At 45.0% G+C, this 25,876-nt stretch overlaps 1 protein-coding gene across 3 annotated transcripts in view; it reads left to right on the top strand.

Annotated features, from left to right (window-relative positions):
* micall2a (mical-like 2a) overlaps nt 1-25,303 on the top strand; it is a 112,888-nt gene extending 87,585 nt beyond the window's left edge. Inside the window, exons 9-15 of one of the 3 annotated variants that reach the window (XM_072268411.1) lie at nt 11,215-11,303; nt 15,650-15,776; nt 16,890-16,980; nt 17,872-17,945; nt 18,513-18,627; nt 21,008-21,054; nt 21,543-25,303. In XM_072268411.1, the coding sequence (XP_072124512.1) occupies nt 11,215-11,303; nt 15,650-15,776; nt 16,890-16,980; nt 17,872-17,945; nt 18,513-18,627; nt 21,008-21,054; nt 21,543-21,643 (644 nt within the window). In that variant the 3' untranslated portion in view covers nt 21,644-25,303. Of the gene's footprint in view, nt 1-11,214; nt 11,304-15,649; nt 15,777-16,446; nt 16,598-16,889; nt 16,981-17,871; nt 17,946-18,512; nt 18,628-20,874; nt 20,987-21,007; nt 21,055-21,542 lie in introns of those variants that run through there. The other 2 variants (XM_072268412.1, XM_072268413.1) reach the window with 2 other exon arrangements.
* The last annotated feature ends 573 nt before the right edge of the window (nt 25,304-25,876 follow it).

The following is a 25,876-nucleotide window of genomic DNA, read 5'->3' on the forward strand; positions in this document are numbered from 1 at the left end:
AAGTTCACCACTTATTTTCCAAAGAATATAGATCTAATTACTTTAGCCACCAGTGACAAAACAATCCTCTCTTCCAAGAAATTAGCCAAAGGGAGTGAATCTCTTTTTGACTATCTTCAATGTCAATATAGGCTGTATTAAATAACAAGACCAAAACTGTGAAAAATAATTCAGGTCTAACCTCACCTGTACAATTGTAACAATACTTTCCCATGTCTGAACTTCACCCAGTAAAGGCTGATACCCCACAAACGACACACACAAAATGCTGGAGGAACTCAGCAGGCCAGGCAGCATTAAACAGTTGACATTTCAAGCCAAGACCCTTCAGCAGGATCTGCTTTCTTAACATTCCTGCAACCTCTTGTGATAAGTATCTGAGAACTGATAGATTCCTCTAAATCTCACTCACTTGCAGTCTCTCTCTCCATATAGATCCACATAGAAAGTGCATGATCTCACATACTGTATTATAATGCATTTGCAATATTTTTACCTACTTAATCAACCTATCAGCTTCAGAGTCCAAATATTGTCATCACAACAATTTCTCCCTCCTACTTCCATGTCATCAGCAAACTTTGGCACCTTACATCCTGACCCTCCTCCAAATCATCAATATTATTGGTAAATAACTGGGGGCTAGGAACTGATCTTTGGTGCACTCCACTGGCTACACCCTTCCTGTCTGCAATAGACCCACTCACACTGACTTCTGTGTAAGAGCTAGTTTTCATCAATATTGACACACTTTCCCTTACAGCACAAACTCTTATCTTCCGCACCAGGCACGTTGTTATCAAAGAGTCAGAGATGCATGGGACAGAATCCCACAGCTTAGGGCTAAGGTGGATGGAGATCGACCCTTTTTAGAAGCACAGCTCAGCTGATGCAGAGGTCCATTAGACATAGAACCCACTGACCATCGAGCCCCAATGTTGTTGTGATGGAGTTCTGGGAGATGCTGGAGGTTTGCTATGGGGGGAAGATCTCAAAGTGTTGGAAGGTTGAAGGAGATGACAGAAATATGAATGATCAACGCTAATTAAGAGTTTAAAAATGACTATGATAATCTTGAAAATCAATGCAGCCTCAACTTTTTTAAAGCCAGGACCAATGTTGGAAGTGAGAAAGGGTAAGTTGAAAGGATATGTGCTAGTCACGTTTTTACACAGAGTGGTGGGTGTCTGGGGTGCACTGCCAGAGGTGATAGAGGAGGAAAATCATAGAGTTCTTAAGACACCTGTACCGTGAGAATAAGTTTCTTTTTATACACACCTCAAGTAATTTTTGCGCACCTTGTTTTCCCCAAAGAAAACAAATCCAGTCCATCCAGTCTCTCCACATAACTGAAGTATTCTATTCCAGGCAACATCCTAGGGAATCCCCTCTGCATTCTCTCCAGTCCAGTCACATCCTTCATTTAATCTCAGACCAGAACTGACCAGAACTGGCCAGTATTCCAGCTGTGGCCTGACCAATGTATTACAAATTTATATCAAGACCTCCTTGATCTTATACTCTTATCACATCTAACAAAGACAAGCATCCTGTTCGCTTCTCTTCACCACCTTGTCTATCTGTGCTGCCATCTTCAGGAATCTTAGACTAATACACCCAGCTCCCTTTCCTTGATGTTCCATTGGGCCCTACATTCATGGTACAGATCCTACCCTTATTAGTCCTCCACAATTCACAATGTAATTTACCAGCTTATCATTTTGGGGGCCTCCTTTCTACCAGCAGCACCACCACCACTTTTCATGTCACAAGCACACTTACTAATCATGTCTTCTACATTCACCTCGAACTCATTAATGTTTGTGATAAGCAGCAAGAGCCCTGACACATGAGAAATGTGAGAAGACATTCCACAAACCCCTCTGGCCAATGACGTACTTTCTTTATAATAACAGGAATCCCCATTTTCTCCCTGCTCCAGTCCCTGGACAGTGCTGTGGTGAATGACTGAATAATGAGCCAGATATTGAGGAATGTAGGGGTGGGGGCTAAATCAGCATGGCTCATGCAACCCAAACCTCTGCCACGTGAGGCAGCAGCACAGTTATCCACTCTGCTACTACTACGTCGACTCAGGCCTTGGGGGCCAGCGTCGGGCAAAAGGTTATCCACTCGGTGGGAGCATCTATAATGGGAGTCCTTGATATAGACTGCTGCTAAGCTGGTTTTCAGCTAACTGAACCCGATGGGCCTTGCCTAGGTGCTCACCATCAACTCTTGACCTCCCACCCACCCAACTGACTGAATCACAATCCAGTTTATGTAGGGGATAGATGTTGGGAAGAACACAAGGGAGGAGTCCCCTGCTTTTCAAAGCAATCACCTTTCCAGTCACCTGAGAGGGCAGTTGGGACCTCGTTCTTATATCCTGTGTGTAAGATCGTGCCTCTGACAGTGCAACACTCCCAGTGCACTGCGCTGATACTGTAGGACGGTTTAGTGTTGTGAAGGCCTAAAGAAGGTAGTCAGCGAGATTAATTACTAGTAACTAGTGATGTTGATCACTAATTTTTAGTTCTTGATTTACTTTATCTTTTTCCTTAACCTCCTTCAAACTTTGGTGAACATCACCCTCTCATCAATAGTTCAGTGCAGGGTTGGGCTTCGAATATTTGCAGTCTGCAGGGGGAAGGGAGAGAGCCTAGAGAACTCCACAGCTCAGGAAAGGAAATCAGTGTTTGTCAACCTACACAGTTCTGTCCCTGAGCTACTGGTAAGGCTCGCAGAGTAATGTGCTCCCAGTGTTGCTGTACTCAATGAGATCATGGCTGACACTGATGCTGTGAAATGTGGGTCTGAGCTGTAGGAAAAGTTCAGTAGATTAGACTGTGACAATGAAGAGAGAATGTTTATACAGTATTACATTCAGATGACCTGCAGCAGAATTGGCCAGTTTTGATATAGAGGAACTGAGCTGCCTGAAAACTTTGAATTCTATATTGAGTATCAAAGGCTGCCAAGTATTTACATGAAGATGAGGCATTGTTCCTCAGGTCCTCATTATAACAGTGTTGGAAGCCACAGACAGGTAGATCAGTATGGGAATGGGAAGGAGATTAAAGGGGGCAGGTACAAGAAACTCAGGGTAGCTCCTGTGGGATGAATACAACTGAAATACAAAGTAGTCACACAATCAGTGCTTGGTTTCCCCAGCATAGGGCAGCTCAGTTATATAGTGGTTAGAGGTGCTATCTCCAAGTTGGAAGTACCCTGGTTCAATCCTGGCCTTCAGTTCTGTCTGTGTGGAGCTTGTACTTTCTCTTTGAGACTACGTGGGCTTCCAAGGGTGCTATAGTTTCTTCCCACACCAGTTGTACAGTTATACAGAGGCGCTAGATAACTTGCAGCAGAGGTTGCTGTTGGAAGAATCGGGAGAATCAATGAGCAAGTGAGAGAGGTCAGGGGTAAGTAGGGATATGGGACTGAGGAGTTTGCTGTGAGATGGGGTTGCTTTGGCTCAAGAGGCTGAATGTGTTGTATGGAATTATGAGAAGAGTGAGGAGAAAGTGATAGATAAAATTCTGAGGGGTTTCACAGGCTGGACATGGAGATGATGTTTACCCTTGTGGGAGAATCTAGAACTAGGAATCTTCATTTAAGAGAACAAATAGGTAGTTTTTTTGCTTGTATTGTTGACCAACTGCCCTGAAATAGTTGGACGCATAAGAACATATGCATGGGCAGACATCCTGCTTCGGGTTTGATTCGAGGAAGGAGTCTGAGAGTCTGAGTGGGAGTGCCGAGAAAGACATTTTTGAAATTTTCGTTATTTTTTTTTCTCCAACGGCGTTCTGAGAGGCGGGACTGCGCAGGCGTGTGACGTCGGGCTGTGCAGCGCGGCAGATTTAAAAGGAACAGAGCCTCATAGAGCGGCAGCGTAGTTTGCGGGCTGCGGAGTGAGCCGGGAGCAGAGTGAAGGCTTAAGGGCTTCGGCTCAATGGGCTTAGGCGGAAACAGGCGAGGCGAGGGAGGTTTGGCATTCATTTTCTGTTGTTATTTGAGGAGAGGGGCAGTATGAGTGTGAGGGCAGTTTGCTGTTCTCGGTGTCGGATGTGGGAGGCCCTGGAGTCTACAAGCCTCCTGGACGTCTACATCTGCGCCAAGTGCATCGAGATGCAGCTCCTAAGGGACCACATTACGAAACTGGAGCTGCAGCTCGATGACCTTCGTCTGGTCAGGGAGAGTGAGGAGGTGATAGAGAGGAGTTGCAGGCAGGTGGTCACGCCGGGGCCACGGGAGGCAGACAAGTGGGTCACGGTTAGGAGGGGGAAGGGGAAAGGTCAGGTAATAGGGAGTACCCCGGTGGCTGTGCCCCTTAACAACAGGTACTCCTGTTTGAATACTGTTGGGGGGGATAGCTTACCCGGGAGAAGCGACAGTGGCCGTGCCTCCGGCACAGAGTCCGGCCCCGTAGCTCAGAAGGGTAGGGCAAGGAAGAGGAGGGCAGTTGTGATAGGGGACTCGATAGTAAGGGGGTCAGATAGGCGATTCTGTGAACGCAGTCCAGAGACCCGGATGGTAGTTTGCCTCCCTGGTGCCAGGGTCCGGGATATTTCTGATCGTGTCCAAGATATCCTGAAGTGGGAGGGTGAGGAGCCGGAGGCCGTGGTACATATAGGTACCAATGACATAGGTAGGAAAAGGGATGAGGTCCTGAAAGGAGAATATAGGGAGCTAGGAAGGGAGTTGAGAAAAAGGACCGCAAAGGTAGTAATCTCGGGATTACTGCCTGTGCCACGCGACAGTGAGAGTAGGAATGCGATGAGGTGGAGGATAAATGCGTGGCTGAGGGATTGGAGCAGGGGGCAGGGATTCAAGTTTTTGGATCATTGGGACCTCTTTTGGCGCAGGCGTGACCTGTACAAAAAGGACGGGTTGCACTTGAATCCTAGGGGGACCAATATCCTGGCAGGGAGATTAGCGGGGGCTACTGAGGTGACTTTAAACTAGAATGGTTGGGGGGTGGGAATCAAATTAAAGAGGCTAGGTGTGAGAAGGTTAGTTCACTACAGGGGGATGGGAACCAGTGCAGAGAGGCAGAGGGGTGTAAAGTGAGGGTAGAAACAAAAAGTACTATGGAGAAAAGTAAAAGTGGCAGGCCGACAAATCCAGGGCAAGCATTAAAAAGGGCCACTTTTCAGCATAATTGTATAAGGGCTAAGAGAGTTGTAAAAGAGCGCCTGAAGGCTTTGTGTGTCAATGCAAGGAGCATTCGTAATAAGGCGGATGAATTGAAAGTGCAGATTGTTATTAATGATTATGATATAGTTGGAATCACAGAGACATGGCTCCAGGGTGACCAGGGATAGGAGCTCAACATTCAGGGATATTCAATATTCAGGAGGGATAGACATGAAGGAAGGCGAGGTGGGGTGGCGTTGCTGGTTAAAGAAGAGATTAACGCAATAGAAAGGAAGGACATAAGCCGGGAAGATGTGGAATCGATATGGGTAGAGCTGCGTAACACTAAGGGCAGAAGACGCTGGTGGGAGTTGTGTACAGGCCACCTAACAGTAGTAGTGAGGTCGGAGATGGTATTAAACAGGAAATTAGAAATGTGTGCAATAAAGGAACAGCAGTTATAATGGGTGACTTCAATCTACATGTAGATTGGGTGAACCAAATTGGTAAAGGTGCTGAGGAAGAGGATTTCTTGGAATGTATGCGGGATGGTTTTTTGAACCAACATGTCGAGGAACCGACTAGAGAGCAGGCTATTCTGGACTGGGTTTTGAGCAATGAGGAAGGGTTAATTAGCAATCTTGTCGTGAGAGGCCCCTTGGGTAAGAGTGACCATAATATGGTGGAATTCTTCATTAAGATGGAGAGTGACATAGTTAATTCAGAAACAAAGGTTCTGAACTTAAAGAAGGGTAACTTTGAAGGTATGAGACGTGAATTAGCTAAAATAGACTGGCAAATGACACTTAAAGGATTGACGGTGGATATGCAATGGCAAGCATTTAAAGGTTGCATGGATGAACTGCAACAAATGTTCATCCCAGTTTGGCAAAAGAATAAATCAAGGAAGGTAGTGCACCCGTGGCTGACAAGAGAAATTAGGGATAGTATCAATTCCAAAGAAGAAGCATACAAATTAGCCAGAGAAAGTGGCTCACCTGAGGACTGGGAGAAATTCAGAGTTCAGCAGAGGAGGACAAAGGGCTTAATTAGGAAGGGGAAAAAAGATTATGAGAGAAAACTGGCAGGCAACATAAAAACAGACTGTAAAAGCTTTTATAGATATGTAAAAAGGAAAAGACTGGTAAAGACAAATGTAGGTCCCCTGCAGACAGAAACAGGTGAATTGATTATGGGGAGCAAGGACATGGCAGACCAATCGAATAATTACTTTGGTTCTGTCTTCACTAAGGAGGACATAAATAATCTTCCAGAAATAGTAGGGGACAGAGGGTCCAGTGAGATGGAGGAACTGAGCGAAATACATGTTAGTAGGGAAGTGGTGTTAGGTAAATTGAAGGGATTGAAGGCAGATAAATCCCCAGGGCCAGATGGTCTGCATCCCAGGGTGCTTAAGGAAGTAGCCCAAGAAATAGTGGATGCATTAGTGATAATTTTTCAAAACTCGTTAGATTCTGGACTCGTTCCTGAGGATTGGAGGTGGCTAATGTAACTCCACTTTTTAAAAAAGGAGGGAGAGAGAAACCGGGGAATTATAGACCGGTTAGCCTAACGTCGGTGGTGGGGAAACTGCTGGAGTCAGTTATCAAAGATGTGATAACAGCACATTTGGAAAGCAGTGAAATCATCGGACAAAGTCAGCATGGATTTGTGAAAGGAAAATCATGTCTGACGAATCTCATAGAATTTTTTGAGGATGTAACTAGTAGAGTGGATAGGGGAGAACCAGTGGATGTGGTATATTTGGATTTTCAAAAGGCTTTTGACAAGGTCCCACACAGGAGATTAGTGTGCAAACTTAAAGCACACGGTATTGGGGGTAAGGTATTGGTGTGGGTGGAGAGTTGGTTAGCAGACAGGAAGCAAAGAGTGGGAATAAACGGGACCTTTTCAGAATGGCAGGCGGTGACTAGTGGGGTACCGCAAGGCTCAGTGCTGGGACCCCAGTTGTTTACAATATATATTAATGACTTGGATGAGGGAATTAAATGCAGCATCTCCAAGTTTGCGGACGACACGAAGCTGGGTGGCAGTGTTAGCTGTGAGGAGGATGCTAAGAGGATGCAAGGTGACTTGGATAGGTTGGGTGAGTGGGCAAATTCATGGCAGATGCAATTTAATGTGGATAAATGTGAAGTTATCCACTTTGGTGGCAAAAATAGGAAAACAGATTATTATCTGAATGGTGGCCGATTAGGAAAAGGGGAGGTGCAACGAGACCTGGGTGTCATTATACACCAGTCATTGAAAGTGGGCATGCAGGTACAGCAGGCGGTGAAAAAGGCGAATGGTATGCTGGCACTTATAGCGAGAGGATTTGAGTACAGGAGCAGGGAGGTACTACTGCAGTTGTACAAGGCCTTGGTGAGACCACACCTGGAGTATTGTGTGCAGTTTTGGTCCCCTAATCTGAGGAAAGACATCTTTGCCATAGAGGGAGTACAGAGAAGGTTCACCAGATTGATTCCTGGGATGGCAGGACTTTCATATGAAGAAAGACTGGATGAACTGGGCTTGTACTCGTTGGAATTTAGAAGATTGAGGGGGGATCTGATTGAAACGTATAAGATCCTAAAGGGATTGGACAGGCCAGATGCAGGAAGATTGTTCCCGATGTTGGGGAAGTCCAGAACGAGGGGTCACAGTTTGAGGATAGAGGGGAAGCCTTTTAGGACCAAGATTAGGAAAAACTTCTTCACACAGAGGGTGGTGAATCTGTGGAATTCTCTGCCACAGGAAACAGTTGAGGCCAGTTCATTGGCTATATTTAAGAGGGAGTTAGATATGGCCCTTGTGGCTACGGGGGTCAGGAGGTATGGAGGGAAGGCTGGGGCGGTGTTCTGAGTTGGATGATCAGCCATGATCATAATAAATGGTGGTGCAGGCTCGAAGGGCCGAATGGCCTACTCCTGCACCTATTTTCTATGTTTCTATGTTTCTATAAGAAATAATGGTAACACAGTGGCATAGTTAGTAGAGCCACACACATAAAAGTTGCTGGTGAACGCAGCAGGCCAGGCAGCATCTCTAGGAAGAGTCTCCGAGCCTACTTCTTTGACAAGGATTCCCCTCCTGCTACAGATGACCCCTTCTCCTGTCTTCAACGCTCCTCCTCCTCCTGGACACCCCGCCCGGGCCTTCTACCTGCACTCGATCTTTTCATCTGCAACGGTCACCAAGACATCAACCGTCTCAACTTCACCACTCCTGTTCCAACCTCACTCCCTCTGAATGCACTGCCCTCCACTCTCTCTGCACTAATCCCAACCTCACCATCAAACCTGCTGACAAAGGTGGTGCCGTAGTAGTCTGGCGGACGGACCTCTACCTCACTGAGGCAAAATGTCAGCTCTCTGACACCTCCTCTTCCTTAGCACCGGAACAGGACTCCACCAAAAAACATCAAACCATTGTCTCCCACACCATCACCGCCCTTATCAACTCCGGAGACCTTCCATCCTCAGCCGCTAAACTCATTATTCCCACACCTCGTACCGCTCGGTTTCACCTCCTCCCAAGGATACACAAGCCTGACTGTCCCGGTAGACCTATAGTCTGCTCCTGTCCCACCGAACTTGTATCTGCCTACCTAGACTCCATTTTGTCACCCATAGTTCAGTCCCTCCCCACCTACATCCGGGATACATTCCATGCCCTCCACCTCTTCAATAACTTCCAATTCCCCAGTCCCAACTGCTACATTTTTACTATGGATGTCCAATCCTTATACACCTCCATTCCCCATCAAGAAGGCCTCAAAGCCCTCCGCTACTTCCTGGGTAATAGACCTCACCAGTTCCCCACCACCACCACCCTCCTCCGGTTGGCGGAACTGGTTCTCACACTCAATAACTTCTCTTTTGGCTCTTCCCACTTTCTTCAGACTAAGGGTGTAGCTATGGGAATGCACATGGGACCCAGCTACGCTTGCCTCTTGGTCGGTTATGTGGAACAGTCTGTGCTCCAAACCTATTCTCCCCAACTTTTCCTTCGGTACATTGACAACTACATTGGTGCTGCTTCCTGCACCCATACTGAGCTCGTCAATTTCACCGACTTTACTTCAAACTTCCACCCAGCCCTCAAATTCACATGCTCTATCTCGGACACTTCCCTCCCCTTTCTCGATGTCTCGGTCTCCATCTCTGGAGACAGACTGTACACTGACATCTTCTACAAGCTCATCGGCTCTCATAACTACCTCGGCTGTACCTCTTCCCACCCCACCACATGCAAAAATGCCATTCCCTATTCCCAGTTCCTCCGTCTCCGCCGCATCTGCTCCGAGGATGAGGCTTTCCGTTCCAGGACATCTCAAATGTCTTCTTTCTTTAAGGATCGTGGTTTCCCTTCTACCATCATCAAAGATGCCCTCACCTGCAGCTCCTCCATTTCCTGCACTTCAGCCCTCACCCCATCCTCCCGCAACCACAACAGGGACAGAGTTTCCCTTGTCCTTACCTACCACCCCACCAGCCTCCGGATCCAGCACATTACCCTCTGCAACTTCCGCCACCTTCAACAGAACCCCACCACTAAGCACATCTTTCCCTCTCCACCCCTCTCCGCTTTCCGCAGGGATCGGTCCCTCCACGACTCCCTTATCCGCACATCCATCCCCAATGATCTCTCACCCGGCACTTATCCCTGTAAGCGTAAGTGCTACACCTATCCCTACACCTCATCTCTTGCAACCACTCAGGGCCCCAAACAGTCCTTCCAGGTGAGACAACACTTCACTTGTGAGTCTGTTGGGGTCATCTATTGCATCCGGTGCTCCCGTTGTGGCCTGCTGTACATTGGTGAAACCCAACGCAGATTGGGGGACCGCTTCGTCGAGCACCTCCACTGCGTCCGCCACAACAGACAGGATCTCCCAGTAGCCACCCACTTCAACTCTGCTTCCCATTCCCATTCAGCTATGTCCATACATGGACTCCTCTACTGCCATGATGAGGCTAAACTCCGGTTGGAGGAGCAACACCTCATATACCGTCTAGGTAGTCTCCAGCCCCTTGGTATGAACATAGAATTCTCCAACTTCCGGTAATTCCCTCCCCCTCCCTTCCTCTATCCCTATTTCACTCTACCCCCTCCCCCGGCTCCCTCATGGTTCCGCCTCCTTCTTCTACTACCCATTGTTTTCAGGGCTATGACATCAATGCTTCCCCTCCCCTACCCCTTTGTCTTTCAAATTACTGATCTTTCAACTGAAACTACAAGCATTCTTCAAATCCTTCCCCATCTTTCATTCTTCAATCCTGATGGAGGGTTCTGGCCTGAAACGTCGACTCATTGTTTCTAACTGATGCTGCCCAACCTGCTGAGTTCATCCAGCGTACTGAAAGTGTTTATATTTATCACTAGGAAGAGGTACAGTCGACGTTTTGGGCCAGGACCCTTCGTCAGGACAGTTAGTAGAGCTGTTGCCTCGCAGTGTGCTCAGTTTTGACCTTGGTGCTGTCTCCGTGGCGTTTCCATGTTCTCCCTGTGGGTTTCCTCTGTGTGTCCCGGTTCCCTCCCATATCCCAGACACATGCTGGTTTGGCAGCTTAACTGGACGCTGCAAGTTTCCATTGGGTAGGATCATGGAGAGGATAAATGGTGTTGGTGTAAGTTTACTGTCAATGGGTGGTTGATGGTTTGTGTGTGATAAGGGGACTCAGGTTCTATGAAATAGAAGCAGGAGAAGTCCTCATCACCCTCTTTGCCTTTCCAACCATTTAATAAGCATTCATCTGATGCCACCTTCCTGCATGAACTGCATAGTCCTTGAATTCCTTAGTATCCAGAAATATATTGATCTTGCACGGAGGAGACTCTGCTGTGATTCAATCTCATGGGTAGAGGAGACTGAGTTCTTCATGAACAAATATTTTCCGCGTTCAGCATGAAGAAATCTTTTCTCATATAGTGCTGAATGGCTGACTCTTTCTTTCAGGCTGACCGCTGCTTGTGGACACCCCAGACGAGGGAAACAACCCCCATGCACTTGTGAAGTCCCCTATGAATTCTGTATGTTTTGTAATCTATATGCTCCTTTCTTTACAGCAAGAGAAGAATTTTTTAAAGATGTTTTCATAGGTGGCAATGACAAGGAGAACAATAATCTGGCAAAACCTGCTGAATCATCACAAGAGGTGAGCACAGGAGAAAAAGGAAGAAAAAGCCACTACACATTAATGACAAAGGTATAGAGAATAACGGTAAACTGAGGGTGCACATGATGCCAACAGAGAATTTGATTAATCTCCTCTGCCACATCTGTACACTTACACTCAATGGCCACTTCTGTACTAAGAAAGTGGCCACTCAGTGAATGTTCATGGTCTCCTTCCTGTCCCTTCAAGGTTCAATATGCTGTGCAGTCAGAGATGCTCTTCTGCACACCACTGTTGTAACGTGTGGTTATTTGAGTTACTGTCACCTTCCTGTCAGCTTGAACCAGTCTGGCCATTCTCCTCTGACCTCTCTCATTAACAAGGCTTTTTGCCTATAGAAGTGCTGCTCATTGAATTTTTTTTTTTTGCTTTTTGCACCATTCTCTGTAGACTAGAGATGGTTGTGTGTTAAAATCCCAAGAGACCAGCAGTGTCTGAGATACTCTAACCACCCCATCTGGCACCAACAATCATTCCACAGTCAAAGTCACTTGGATTTCTTTCCCTTTTTGCTGTTTGGTCTGAACAACTGAACCTCTTGACCATGTCTGCATGCTTTTGTACATTGAGTTGCTGCCACATGATTGGCCAATTAGATATTTGTATTGACAAGCGGTGTACAGGTATACCTAATAAAGTAGCAAACAAGTGTATTTTTGTACTGAATGTTCCGCTGTACAGAACAAGCTGTTTGCCTGTAAATAGTGGATACACGTGTGTGTCAGAATGTGTGTGTGTGTGTGTGTGTGTGTGTGTGTGGGGCTTGGTAGTAAATCTGTTTGAGTATAAATGGATGGGTGTATGTGTATTGTGTGTTTGTGATTTGTGCTGTGTTTATTGCCTGGGTACATTGATCTGTAAATAACTGTGCATCTGTGTGTATACTTGGTTACGTGTGAATTGGCATGTCAGTCATAGAAGTGTGTGAGTGTGCAGACGAGAACACGTCTGGTTCGTTGAATGGATATAGTGTGTAGGTGGGTGGATTTATGTGTCAGTGTATGTATGTGTGCCTAGTTGTAGGTAGAATGAGCACTTATTTCTCTAACTTCTGGTCATTTTACCCCTGTCTACCTTCTCTCTTTTGCTATTCTGCTTTCTGATTCCACTCTCACCCCTTCTCTTCTAACCTCACTGGCCCATCACCTCCAACTGGAGACCCTCCTCCTTCCCTTTCTTCCACAGTCCACAGTCTTTCAGAATCCTCCCTCTTCAGCCCGTGACCACATCCACCTGCTACCTCCCAGCTTTCCCCCATCCCTCTACCCCCGACCCACCCACCCTCCCCCTCATTTCTCTTCCCCCTCTCACCCACCCACCCTCCCCTTCATCCCTCTTCCCCCTCTCACCCACCCTCCCCCTCATCCCTCTTCCCTCACCCACCTTCCCCCTCATCCCTCTTCCCTCACCCACCTTCCCACTCATCCCTCTTCCCCCACCCACCCACCTTCCCCTCATTCCCCTTCCCCCACCCACCCACCTTCCCCCTCATCTGGTTCCACCTATCTCATTTCAGTGTGTAGTCCTTCTCCTCTATCTACTTTCTTATTCTGGCTTCTCTCCCCTTTTCTTTTCAGACCTGATGAAGAGTCTTGGCCCAAAACATTGACTGTTTTTTCCCCTCCATGGATAGTTGCGAAGTTCCACCAGCATTTTGTGTGTGTTGCTCAAGATTTGTAGCATCTGAAGAACCTCTTGTATTTATGTATGTTGGTATTTCTGTGAGCAGGTGGTTGTGTGTGGATGCTTTTGGTTATATAAGTGTGTGTTTGTGTATGCATGTGCAGAATTCGTATGTGTGTGTATTTGTGTATATGAGTTTGTGTGTACCTTTTCTGTGGGTGTGTGTGCTATGAAAGTAGATAAGTGTGGATAGGTATGTGCAGGACTGTGGGTGTCTTTCTGTGTTTGTGTAGGTCTGTGCATGGATTTGTGTGAAATTTTGCATGTGTACATGTGCATTTTTATGTGTGTCTTTGTATGTACGTCTATGTATGTGTAGGGTGTGATTATATGTATGGTAAGGGATATGAGTCGGGGTTGTGTGTGTGTGGTAGTGGGCATGTGTTGTGTGTTGATGAAAGTGTCAGGAGCTGGGAGGTGGGGGACAAGGGATGATAGGTTAGTTTCAGAGTGAGTTAGGTATCTTGGGTTTGAGGACACTATTATTTCTCCGTTTGCACTGTGGCATGACGGAGATCTAGAATTTAGAATTTATTTAAATCTTACATCCATCCCACAACACGACGGAATAAAAATCTTTGCTTTATGACTCCATCGCAATGTATAGACATGTGTGTTTATAGGTCTAATGGCTTGTAGGAAGAAGCTGTCCCGTAGCCTGGCTTTAATGCTGTGGTACCGTTTGCTAGGCAGAAGCAAGCTGAAACAGTTTATGGTCGGGGAGACTGGTGACCCCGATGATCTTCCAGGCCTTCTTTCTGCACCTGCTGCTGCATGGACTCTGGAGTTTACAAAGAATGGTGCCAAAAACAAAAAAAATCCAGCAAGTGGATTTAACAAGACGCTCTTGTTCACAGAACAGCCACTCGCTGGATTTTTTTTTGTTTTTGCCACCATTCTTTGTAAACTTCAGAGTCTGTTGTGCGTAAAAATCCCAGGAGATCAGCAGTTTATGAGATACTCAAATCACCCTGGGCAGCACCTAATTAATTAGCTTGTTTATTTCGGCTTTTTTCTTAAAGATGTGCCGGACGTGCTTCGGTGCACTCCAGCTAGCACTGCACCCCTGCTAGCACTGCACCCCTGCCAGTTAGCTGGTCTTCAGTGGTTGGAAAAATGTTGGAGTCAATTATTAAGGATGGGTTTTTGGGTACTTGGAGACACATGATAAAGTAGGCCAGAAGTCAGCATGGTTTCCTTAACGGCATGGCAAATCTGTTGGAATTCTTTGAGGAAATGACAGGCAGGATAGACAAAGGAGAGTCAGTGGAAGTTGTTTACTTGGATTTTCAGATGCCACACTTAAGGTTGCTTAGCAAGATAAGAGCTCAGGGTATTACAGGAAAGATGCTAACATGGATAGAAGATTGGTTGACTGGCAAGTGGCAAGAGGTGGTATTGTAGCTGGTCTACTCTGGTTGACTGCCGGTGACTAGTGGTGTTCCGCAGGGACAGCTTGTTTTCACTTTAAACGTCAACAATTTGAATGACGGAACTGATGGTTTTATGGCCACTTTTGCAGAGGATTCAAAGATGGGTGGAGGGCCAGGCAGCACTGAGGAAGCAGGGAGTCTGCAGAGGAGAGATTGGGCAAAGAAGTGGCAGATGGAATATAGTGTAGGGAAATGTATGACCATGCACTTTGGTAGAAGAAATAAGGACGTAGACTATATTTTAAAAAGGGAGAATATTCAAAAAATAGAGGTACAAAGGGACTTTGTAATCATTGTGTATGATTTCCAGAGGGTTAATTTGCATGTTGAGTTGGTGATAAGAAAGTCAAATGCAAAGTTAGTACTCATTTTGAGTGAACTAGAATACAAGAGCAAGAATGTGATGCTGAGGCTTTATAAGGCATTGGTGAGACCACACTTGAAGTATTGTGAGCAGTTTTAGGCCCTTATCTAAGAAAAGCTGTGATGGCATTGGAGCGAATCCAGAAGAGGTTCATGAGAATGATTCCGGGAATGAAAGGGTTAACACATGATTAGCATTTAATGGCTGTTGGCCTATACTAGCTGGAGTTTAGAAAAATGATGGAGGATCTCACTGAAACTTATCGAATATTGAAAAGCATATAGTGTATGTGGAGAGCATGTTTCCTGTAGTTGGTGAGTCTCGGGCCACAGGACACAGCCCCAGAATAGAGGGATGTGGATTTAGAACAGAGATAAAAGGAATTTCTTTAGCTAGAGAGTGGCAAATCTGTGGAATTTATTGCCATGGACAGCTCTGGAGGCCAAGTCATTGAGTGCATTTAAAGCAGGGGTTTATAGGTGCTTGGTTAGTTAGAGTATCAAAGGTTTTGGGTAGAAGGCATGAGAATGGAGTTATGGAATTGAGAGGGATAATAAATGTGCCATGATAGAATGGTGGAGCAGATTTGATGGGCCGAGTGGCCTAATTCTGCTCCTATGTCTTATGGTTCTATGGTCTTATAATATTGCACTTAAAGAGTCAGTCTGAAATATAGGGCTGACTTCTCTGGGATAGTTAGAACCCACAGGCTCTGACTCATAGACTGCTGGGCACCAACTCCAGCATCAGGTTTCTCATTTCAGAGGGGAAGAATATCCAAAATCAGCTCCATGTGTCTGCCTACTTGTTTGTGTTCTATTTAATCTCCACGTTCCTCATTCCAGACTCTACCCAGTTGCCGGATGTCGGAGCAGGAAATTCAGAGGGAACTGAAAAGTATTGGGAAGGAGCTGGACGCTTTAGAACAGAAGGGGGTGGAGCTGGAACCTCAGCTCCGGACCTGCGAAGGAGGTGAGTGAGCCCTGTAGCTTCTTGCCTGGCAGTGAAGGGATTGGAGGGCAGGGACTGTCTTGGGACAGTGGAGATCTGTGTTGGTTTGAATGATTGCTGGAAAGGCAAACAAGGCAGGTAGGTGGAACTAAGATATTGCCCCTGATTATCTAAATCAGAGAACCTTGTCTACCCTGTCCATGTACACCTTCTTGCCCAGATCCGTCCATCACCAGGGATTTATATTTAACCCCTGAAAAGCAATTTTCCTTAATTTCTGTTTTTTTAATTTAATGTTGTTAAACTGTCTTTTGCTCACGTCAGCTTCTCAATACCTAATTCTCAATACCTAGTACATTGATACTGTTGAACTGTGTTTGTAAAAGGATGCAGCAGAGCTGCAAAAAATCCTGCAGGGACTGGAAGTCCGAAACAAAAACAGGGAATGCTGGAAACACTCCAGATGAGGTGGCATCTATGGTGCTTTCAGATTTGCTTCCAGCTTTCTCTGTTTTTGTTGAGACAGTTGTCCTGATTGTAAGAGTGAGCAGTTCAAGTGGGCCATGAAGAGCATAGGAGAGCATTGATCTAACCACTTTAGAACTTCTAGACCACTATCTTCCCTTCGATCTTGGACTGGTCTGTATTAATCATCCTGATCCCAAGATGATTTTCCCTTATCCCTTCTCAGAGATCTTTTGCACATTCCCAGGGACAAATACGTCACAATCTGAGCTTCACATAATTAAAATTAATGGCGGATAAACCAAAGGAGAAGAAAGAGATTTGGATACTGAATGAATGTGAAAATATTGGGAATGAATAATACAGAGGCTGGAAAAAGAAGGTAAATTATGAGCTTTCTAAATAGTAGAACAGGGTTGAAGGGCTGAGTGGCTGACTGATTCCTTGCATTTCATGCTGGAGCTTGGTGACTGTGGGGCAGACTTGATGGATCCTGAACCTTTGGTATATTCCTGCCCCTCGGCTTGATTTATCAGAAGATGACCATTGTGGAATGCGAAGACTCAGTACCAGTGCCAGTGTGTTGGAGCAGGACCTTTGCATTGTCTGGCTTTCAACCCTTCAACTTAAAAAAACACTCAACACTTCTTGTATTTACATTAAAAATAGATGACCAAGAAGATGACCTAATGGTGGAGTGGTTCAAACTGATCCATGAGAAGCAGTTGCTGATGAGAAGGGAGTCTGAACTTGTTTACATGTAAGTAGAATTGGAGCAGGATGGAGCAAGAGAGAGTACTGCGATCTCCAATATCTCCTCTCCGCAACACGAAGCCTATCCTGCCCCTGCCATCCATCACTCCCTTCCTCCCTGACCACTTACACCCTCTGCTCTGTCCTCCCACACTCAGTCTTCACACTGCTGCAAAACAGAAACTGTTGTTAGCACCTAGAGGATTACAGGACTGAGATACTTGCAAGTGGGATGGATTACAGAGATTAGTCTGCTTGCAGTGTATGAGGACCATAGAGTAAAGCCACATAAGGAGAGGGTAAATCACTGTATTCAGAATAGAGAAAATAGGTCTCATGCTTATGAGGGTATGGACAGCAGAGTCCGGCTTAAGTAGAAGGTGAACAGATGGGGGTAGTAAAAGAGTCATCAATACCTTTGGAATGTTGTCCCCCTTTAAACAAATCAGGGACTGGTTGAGAAAAGTGTTCTGAATTCATGCAGATTTTACAGGCTATTACGTCCTACAAAGTGAAATCTACCATCATAAATGGCTGTGATGCTTCACTCCCAGGTGAACTCAACACCTTTTCTGCTCGTTTTGAAAGGGAGAATAGAACTACAGCTATGAGAATTCTTGTGGCACTCCATGACCCTGTGATCTCTGTCTCAGAGGCTGACATAAGAATGTCTTCCAAAAGGGTAAACACTTGCAAGGTGACAGACGCTGATGGAGTACCTGTGCCAACCAACTGGCGGGTGTGTTCAAAGTCATTTTCAATTTCCTTACCCTGCTCCTGCTCCCCAAGGCACATCACCAAACAGAATGTCTGAAGCCTTTGATTTTTCCATGTAACTCCCACTCCTGAATCTAAATCTTAATGATGTAAATCCCCCACCTTTGTTTTTTGTGGACAGATCAAAGCAACAGATTCTAGAGGATCACCAGCGTGTGATTGACCAGGAACTGCGAACGTTAATGGGTAAAGCAGGTGAGTGACCAAAGCTTAGTTGAAAAGAGCAATCAGCACTGGATATTAGATTTTGAATGCTGTTGAATTAGTCTTTGATATTGTTCCAATGAAACTCACTACAAATTTGCTTTTTATTTCCAATAATGTCTCTGCTGATAATATCCACTTCTCTTCCTGACCTATCCTCTGCTTCCTTTCTTTCCTCATTATTCCTTTCTTGTCTTTGCATCTTTAATTACTCCTGCCCTCCATCCTGCCACAAACCCTTCACTTCTCTCCAGACCCCATTCTACTTTCCCACCTATTTACTTGCTTATTGCCTTTACAATTTCTAAATTCCTGCAGTTCTCATGAGCTGAAAAGAGCTGAGAAATGCAAGGAATTGAGGAATATCAGGCAAAGACTAGGAGGAATATTGCTGGCTGTTCGATTCCAACAGTGGTCACGGTGCAGATGATGCACAATTGTAGCAAATGTGGGGAGAAATCAAAATCGAGCAATGATCAGCCATCCTATTGTCGAAAATGCTTATAATAATGTTTGGTAGCTAGAGGCTTCCTGATTTCCAACGTGTAACTGTTGCAGAGGAACAAAAAACTGACAAAGACCGGGCCCATGAACGGGAACTGATGGAAGAGCTGCTGAAAACAGTGGAGGACAGGAATAACATCATCGACAGACTGGATGAGGATCGAGTGAGGTAAGAGGTAGCCCAAGGTGGTTACAAAGGGAGGTGTGTAAGGAAATCCCTGAATTTTTCATTTATGATTGCCAATGGAGTAATTTTGGAATCAAAAACAAGACTATCAGGTCCAGTTAATCTGCTCCTTTGGACTGACCTCAACTCCACTAAATCACTTGCTTACAACACCCCCTCTCTCCCTTCCCTTTCTTCTCCTTCTACCACTGACCCAGGTGATGCTTTAATTATATTTATACACCTTTCCTCATCACTCCGTGGCATTTTGATGAAAAGCGTTGGGTGTTTAACCAGCGGATAGCTGAAAGGGGACATTCCTGTTTCTGACAGCTGTACATTTTATCGTGTGACTGAGAAAGACCAGGATGAAGCAATCATAGCAGAAGAGCCAAGCAGATAATGCTGCCCGGCTTCCTCCTGAGCTCCATGCATCAAAGAAGCCAGTCCCTAGCCAGTTCAATACAATCATGTGTTATCATGAATACGGATACAGCAAAAGCAAAGGGCCCAGAGAACTTCCAGGCTGCAGTGCTGGAAACCTGTGCCGCCGCTCTGGCTGAGCTATTTTGGTGCGCCTGTACTACGACATCACCAACAATTCGGTTGGCACCTACCAACTGCACACGACACGAGTGGTGCTTACCACCTGCAAAGCTCTCCTCCCACTGCTCCCCGGAAACAAAGAGACTATCGAGGACTTGCAGCTTCATCTTGGCAAGATGTCCAAAGATGAGAGTGCATTTTCAAACAAAACTTAACCCATCTTTATAAACACTTCCCAGTGCAGGTGCACAAAAGTTCAGTCAAAGATGGGGTGGTGACGTACTTTAATGCACATCCCTAAACATTAGGGGGAGGGGAAGACTTAGGGAGGGATTTTCAGGGCTTAGGGCCTTACTAAGTGAATGTATGGACACCAGTGATGACATGGGGTAAGGAAGTGGTTAGGATGATCAGCTGAAGAATATGTGGGCTGAATGAATGCACCCGCAACATCCATGGTCCCACTTTCACCCCCACCCCACCCCACCCCTTCCAGGAGAGCCCGCACTTCCTTCAATCAATGATCCCCGACTGCATGTGTATCTCTCCATGATCAGGATGAGAGTGAACTACATTACCGGGTGAAAGCCCCTCTCCATCCCTGTGTCTCCTTCCGATGAGACTCGGGGACTAGGGGCTGACCCCCAAGCCCTATGGAACTTAATGGCACCAGGAAAGATACTGTACCAGCTTATTTGGCATCCTCAGAGGAGTGTGAAAATTGCTTTCTTTCTTTCAACTCTAAGCCGAAGATGGGATGATATACTGTAATTCACACGGAATCACCTGGAATTAACAGTATATTAGGGATGGTGGAACTGTATAAGTGTTAACTAAACTGTTAAAAGTACAGTATTTTACATCCAACTCTGCTGACCAATCACAGAGAGCTGAAGAGAGGCTCAGGACATACCATCTGCCAGTCTGCCTTTCACATTGGCTGACAGCCACCCATGGCACCGAACACTCACTGTTGCCTGGAAGTGCACAGCTTATTTTAAAGGCCCTAGTGTGTAAGTGGGAGGTAGAGTCTTGTGAAGTACATTCTCAGCAAGTACCCTGTCTGCACCGTGCAGTAACTACACTGAATTGCTTGCGCTGCCCAGTTGTCTGGTCTCTGGTTCACTCATTCCTCACTAGTTCTTTATTGGCATTACCGAAGAGCTGTTTATAAGACGATGTTACACAGTTCAGGGGGTTTAAAATTCTTTGTTGAAACATTATCAGACAGTGAACCTTTGAAAGAAATATGTCAGGTGAACAAAAAAATGTTTGAACAGGTATCTATCTATCTATCATTCTATATCTCTCTACATCTATCTATCTACCTATATGTGCTATCATCCACTCTAAGGGGTCTTGTTTTATGGATGTCTGTGAAGAGTACAAATTTCAGGTTATATACTTATATACATTTTCTGATAAAGGAATCTAAATCCTAAATCCTAGGTACATGGATCGGGAAGTTTTAGAGGGATATGGGTAAATACAGGCAAATGGGACTAGCTTTGATGGGCATGGATAACTTGGGTTGTATTACTGTTTGCATGTTTACTCAATGGCTCTTATCAAAATGTTATGACTTGCGTAGTAGAGGCAAATGCTTGTGATGTTAAGCATGTCAGACTTTGTCAACAACTGTGAATGAATGATTTAAGTTCTAGTTATCTATGGACTTGTTTATTCTCATTCTGGGTGGGACAGTCCAAGGGAGCGTCTACTGCCATTGTTGCTGGTGATTCCAGAGGCCTGTACCTAGGGCAGTACCAGAAGGCTTGAGCAGGGCTGGCTGATCAGGAAGCAATAAGTCACCCTGTTTCACTTGCTCTTATTGCAGAGAAATGGAGGAGGACCTCATGATGGAAGCTATGATCAACAAAATTGGTGAGGAGCAAGAACATTTCATTGAAATTCGGCTTTTGGTTTTTGAATATAAATAACCTCTCATCTTCTTTGTATTTTCTCTTTCCTTTCACATTGTGTTCTGTTCCATTCCACTGCATTGGCCCCTCCTTTCTCATCTCTTTCCTCCTTTCTTTCCCACCTCTCCACTTCTCCCCATTCCTGTTTAACCTGCTGTATCCTTGTTCCCTCTCCTCTCCACTTTCCCCTCACTATTTAACCTCCCTCCTTCTTTTCCCTATCCCATTTTTCCATTCTGATCTTTTTCCTTTCCCTCTCTTCCTCATGCACTTTTTTAACTTTTCTCTTTCTTCCCCTTTTATCTCCTTCTTTGTTCTGTCCCCTTCCTTTTCCCCAACCTCATCACCTTCCTGACTCCTTTTCTCGTCCCCATTCCCCTGTATTTCCTCTCTCTGCCTCTCCCCCTCCTTCCACTTCTCTTCTGTTACCACTTCCCTTCACTCTGGCAGACATCAACAAGGACATAGAACCTGATCTGAAGAAGAAAAGCAAGTTCAGTCTCATGAAGCTCATGAAGCGACTCGGTGGCAAGTCAAAGGGGAAGGAGTAGTGTGTTGACCTAGAACAATATCTTGAGAAACCTGTTTTGTACTCATGTTCCACTCTCAGTGCGAACCTCTTGCTGACCAAATCCAAGAGTCAAACGCAGTACAGAAACAGGTCCTCTGACCTACCAAGTACCCATTAACCATCAGTCACCCATTTGCACATCCTATTTTGTTCTCCCCACATTCCCATCAACTTGACCCTGGATTCTACCATTCACCTACACACTAGTGGCCAGTTAACCTACCAACCCACACTATGTGGAAGGAAACTGGAGAACCTGGAGGAAACCCATGTGGTCAGAGGGAGAACTTGCAAACTCCACACAGGCAGTACAGTAGTCAGGATTAAAACCAAACCACTGGAACAGTGTTGGGTGAAATCACAAAGGAGCCTATCACACAAGTGGCTAATGTGGAGTAACTGGACCTCTACACCATCTATCTGATTGTCTCTCTTTGAGACCATATCTCAACATCATTTTATTACCCATGCTGTTCCAATCTATTGGATTGTTATGGATGCTGAAGGACATTGAGATTGTAAGATGGAATAACTCTGCTGCTCAGGAAGTTAATAGTCTTTCTGTCATTGGAGGGTAATTCCATTATCTTCCCACCATTTGTTTCACCTTGAGCCTCAGCTGTATTCTCAACAGATCTACCACTGAGACTCAGAATGCTTGGCTAAAGGAAACTCTGGTGTGGTTGACCGTTCTCCCCAACCCACAGGAAATAGCCAGCACTCGTGTCTCTAACTGGCTGCCAGTGACTAGTGGTGCTCCACAGGGAGGGGAGTTGAGAGGGGTAATAAATCATCCACGATGAAGTGGCGCAGCAGACTTGATGGGCCAACTGCTCTTATGGTCTCCCTGGGATGACATTGACCATTGGGGCATTTAAAGAATTTATCCTGACCTTGGCATTGAGTGTAGTGTTGCAAGAGCCATTCACTGCCGTGGAACTGAGCTTGGGAGTGCTGAGGCTGTAGGTCTTACTTTCAAATGTTGATTAGTCCCTTTGATTCTGTGATTCTATTAAAGAGGAGGACCTGGTGTCTGTGTGAACTGTTGTGCACTGAGGCAAAGAGCGTGTGAAAGCTCAAGTGTTGCTTTGTGATAATAGGTCTTCAACTCTTCAGACTTTAATACAGGTAGTGTTGATGTTTGATGCTGAGCTTTGCCAGATTTCCTATGAGCTACTTCGAGGATTATCATATACCTAGGCACCAATATAGGAAGCAGGAGAGGACTTTTGATCCATTTGAAGTTGATTTGGTTGGAATGAGTCATTGGGTAAATTGGCTGCTTTGTATAAAGAGAATGTTAGTGATTCTTTTCAGTTAACTTTGTTTTTGAAATCTTCTATGGTTTCCTATATCTCCTCTTGATATGCCATAAGACAAAGGAGTAGAAGTAGGCCATTTGGCCCATCGAGTCTGCTCCGCCATTTTATCATGAGCTGATCCATTCTCCTATTTAGTCCCACTCCCCCGCCTTCTCACCATAACCTTTGATGCCCTGGCTACTCAGATACCTATCAATCTCTGCCTTAAATACACCAAATGACTTGGCCTCCACTGCTGCCCGTGGCAACAAATTCCATAGATTCACCACCCTCTGACTAAAAAAATTTCTTTGCATTTCTGTTCTGAATGGGCACCCTTCAATCCTTAAGTCGTGCCCTCTCGTACTAGACTCCCCCATCATGGGAAACAACTTTGCCACATCCACTCTGTCCATGCCTTTCAACATTCAAAATGTTTCTATGAGGTCTCCCCTCATTCTTCTAAACTCCAAGGAATACAGTCCAAGAGCGGACAAACGTTCCTCATATGTTAACCCTCTCATTCCCGGAATCATTCTAGTGAATCTTCTCTGTACCCTTTCCAACGTCAGCACATCCTTTCTTAAATAAGGAGACCAAAACTGCCCACAGTACTCCAAGTGAGGTCTCACCAGCGCCTTATAGAGCCTCAACATCAATCCCCGCTCCTATACTCTATTCCTCTAGAAATGAATGCCAACATTGCATTCGCTTTCTTCACTACTGTCTCAACCTGGAGGTTAACTTTAAGGGTATCCTGTACGAGGACTCCCAAGTCCCGTTGCATCTCAGAACTTTGAATTCTTTCCCCATTTAAATAATAGTCTGCCCGTTTATTTTTTCTGCCAAAGTGCATAACCATACACTTTCCAACATTGTACTTCATTTGCCACTTCTCTGCCCATTCTTCCAATCTATCCAAGTCTCTCTGCAGACTCTCCGTTTCCTCAGCACTACCTATCTTCGTATCATCAGCAAACTTAGCCACAAAGCCATCTATTCCATAAACCAAATCGTTGATGTACAATGTAAAAAGAAGCGGCCCCAACACTGACCCCTGTGGAACACCACTGGTAACCAGCAGCCAACCAGAATAGGATCCCTTTATTCCCACTCTCTGTTTCCTGCCAATCAGCCAACGCTCTATCCATGTATGTGATTTTGTACCACTTGGCAATGTTGGCTATAATTAAGGAAGACTTGATTCCAAGATATTCTAAAAATGTGTTGTACTTAGCGAAACTTACTGATTTTAGTCAAAGTAGTAGTTTGGGAAGTGCAACAGCAAGTTGTGCACAGCAAGATTCCACAATGTTTTGTAGGAGTAAGCAGATCCATCTCTTTTAGTGATGTTAGTTGATTGATAAATATTGGTCAGGACACCAGGGAGAATTGTCCTGTTCTTCTCTGAGATGTTGCTGTGGGAGTTTACATATTACCCTGAGAGGACAGATGTGACTAACTTTGTTCCAATTTCTCATCTGCAAGTTGGAAACTGGCTGCAGTAAAGTGTATAGCAACAAAAACCATGTGGTTTTGCAAGTATTCTGCGGTATCAATAAAAATGGCAACATCTTCACCAAAGGGAGAGGATTTAGCTGGAAAACTAAAGAAAGGAGAGAAGTGACACACACGAAATGTGGAGGAACTCAACAGGTCAGGCAGCATCTATAGAAAAGTGTACAGTAGACATTTCAGGCCGAGACCCTTCAGCAGGACTGGAGAGAAAAAAAGATGAAAGGGAGAGAGGGAAGGGTTTCAAGAAGTGATACAAAAGTTTTGGGGCCAGATAGTTGAAGCCACAACTGCCATTGGTTGGGTGAAGGAAATCAAGGGGTGAGCACACAGATTGAGGGAGGATCAGTATTATCACAGGAGGTTGCAAGGGTGCAGAGGATTTCAGAGGTCTTGCATTTGAGGGATTTAAGTATGCTATATTTTTGAGATGCCCTGCATTAAATGGCACATGTTGATGAGAGGAAATCAGGATATTGGAGACAAACGTTAATTGGATGCAGCAAGCTCTCTGGACGTCTATGACGATGAAAGTGGTGTGACAGTGTGAGTGTTATGGTGTAGGGAAGAGCCTAATAGAATTAAATAGCTTTGGAGGCTGGGGTTTGTCGTTGAGGTCACTTGGTTCTCACCTCTGAGGGAGTAATAAGGCTACAGTGTGGAGGTGTCAGTATTGTTACTCTAAATACAATGGATTAATTACTGAGGAAAAAGGTACTCTTTTATGAATGTACATTACTGCAGATAAATCTAATTTCAAAATGTGAGATAATTTTTAAAAGTTTTTGAAAAGGTACTTTGACAAATAAATATTTTTGACATTTTTTAAATGATTTGCTTTTAACAATTAACTGCAGTGCTTTACACTTACTTGTTGATCCAATGTACATATACAGTGTCTCTAAAAAGTATTCACCGCCGCCCCCCTTGGAAGTTTTCATGTTTCAATGTTTTACAACATTGAATCATGGTGGATTTAATTTGGCTTTTTTTGACAGTGATCAACAGAAAGACTTTTTTTGTGTCAAAGTGAAACAGAACTCTACAAAGTGATCTGAATTAATTACAACAATAAAACACAAAATAATTGATTGCATAAGTATTAACACCCCCCCTTTAATATGATACACCAAATCATCGCAAGTGCAGCCAACTGATTTTAGCAGTCACATAATTAATTAAATGGAGATTGCTAGTGTACAGTCAAGGTGCTTCAATTGATTGTAGTAGAATTACACCTGTAGCTGGAAGGTCCAACTGTTGGTGAGTCAGTATCCTGGCAAAAACTACACCATGAAAACAAAAGAACACTCCAAGCAACTTTGTGAAAAGGTTATTGGAAAGAACAAGTCAGGAGATGGATACAAGAGAATTTTTTAAGTCACTGAATATCCCTT

This window comes from Mobula birostris, chromosome 9 (assembly GCF_030028105.1).
Source record: "Mobula birostris isolate sMobBir1 chromosome 9, sMobBir1.hap1, whole genome shotgun sequence".
In the NCBI taxonomy this organism is placed as follows: Eukaryota; Metazoa; Chordata; class Chondrichthyes; order Myliobatiformes; family Myliobatidae; genus Mobula; species Mobula birostris.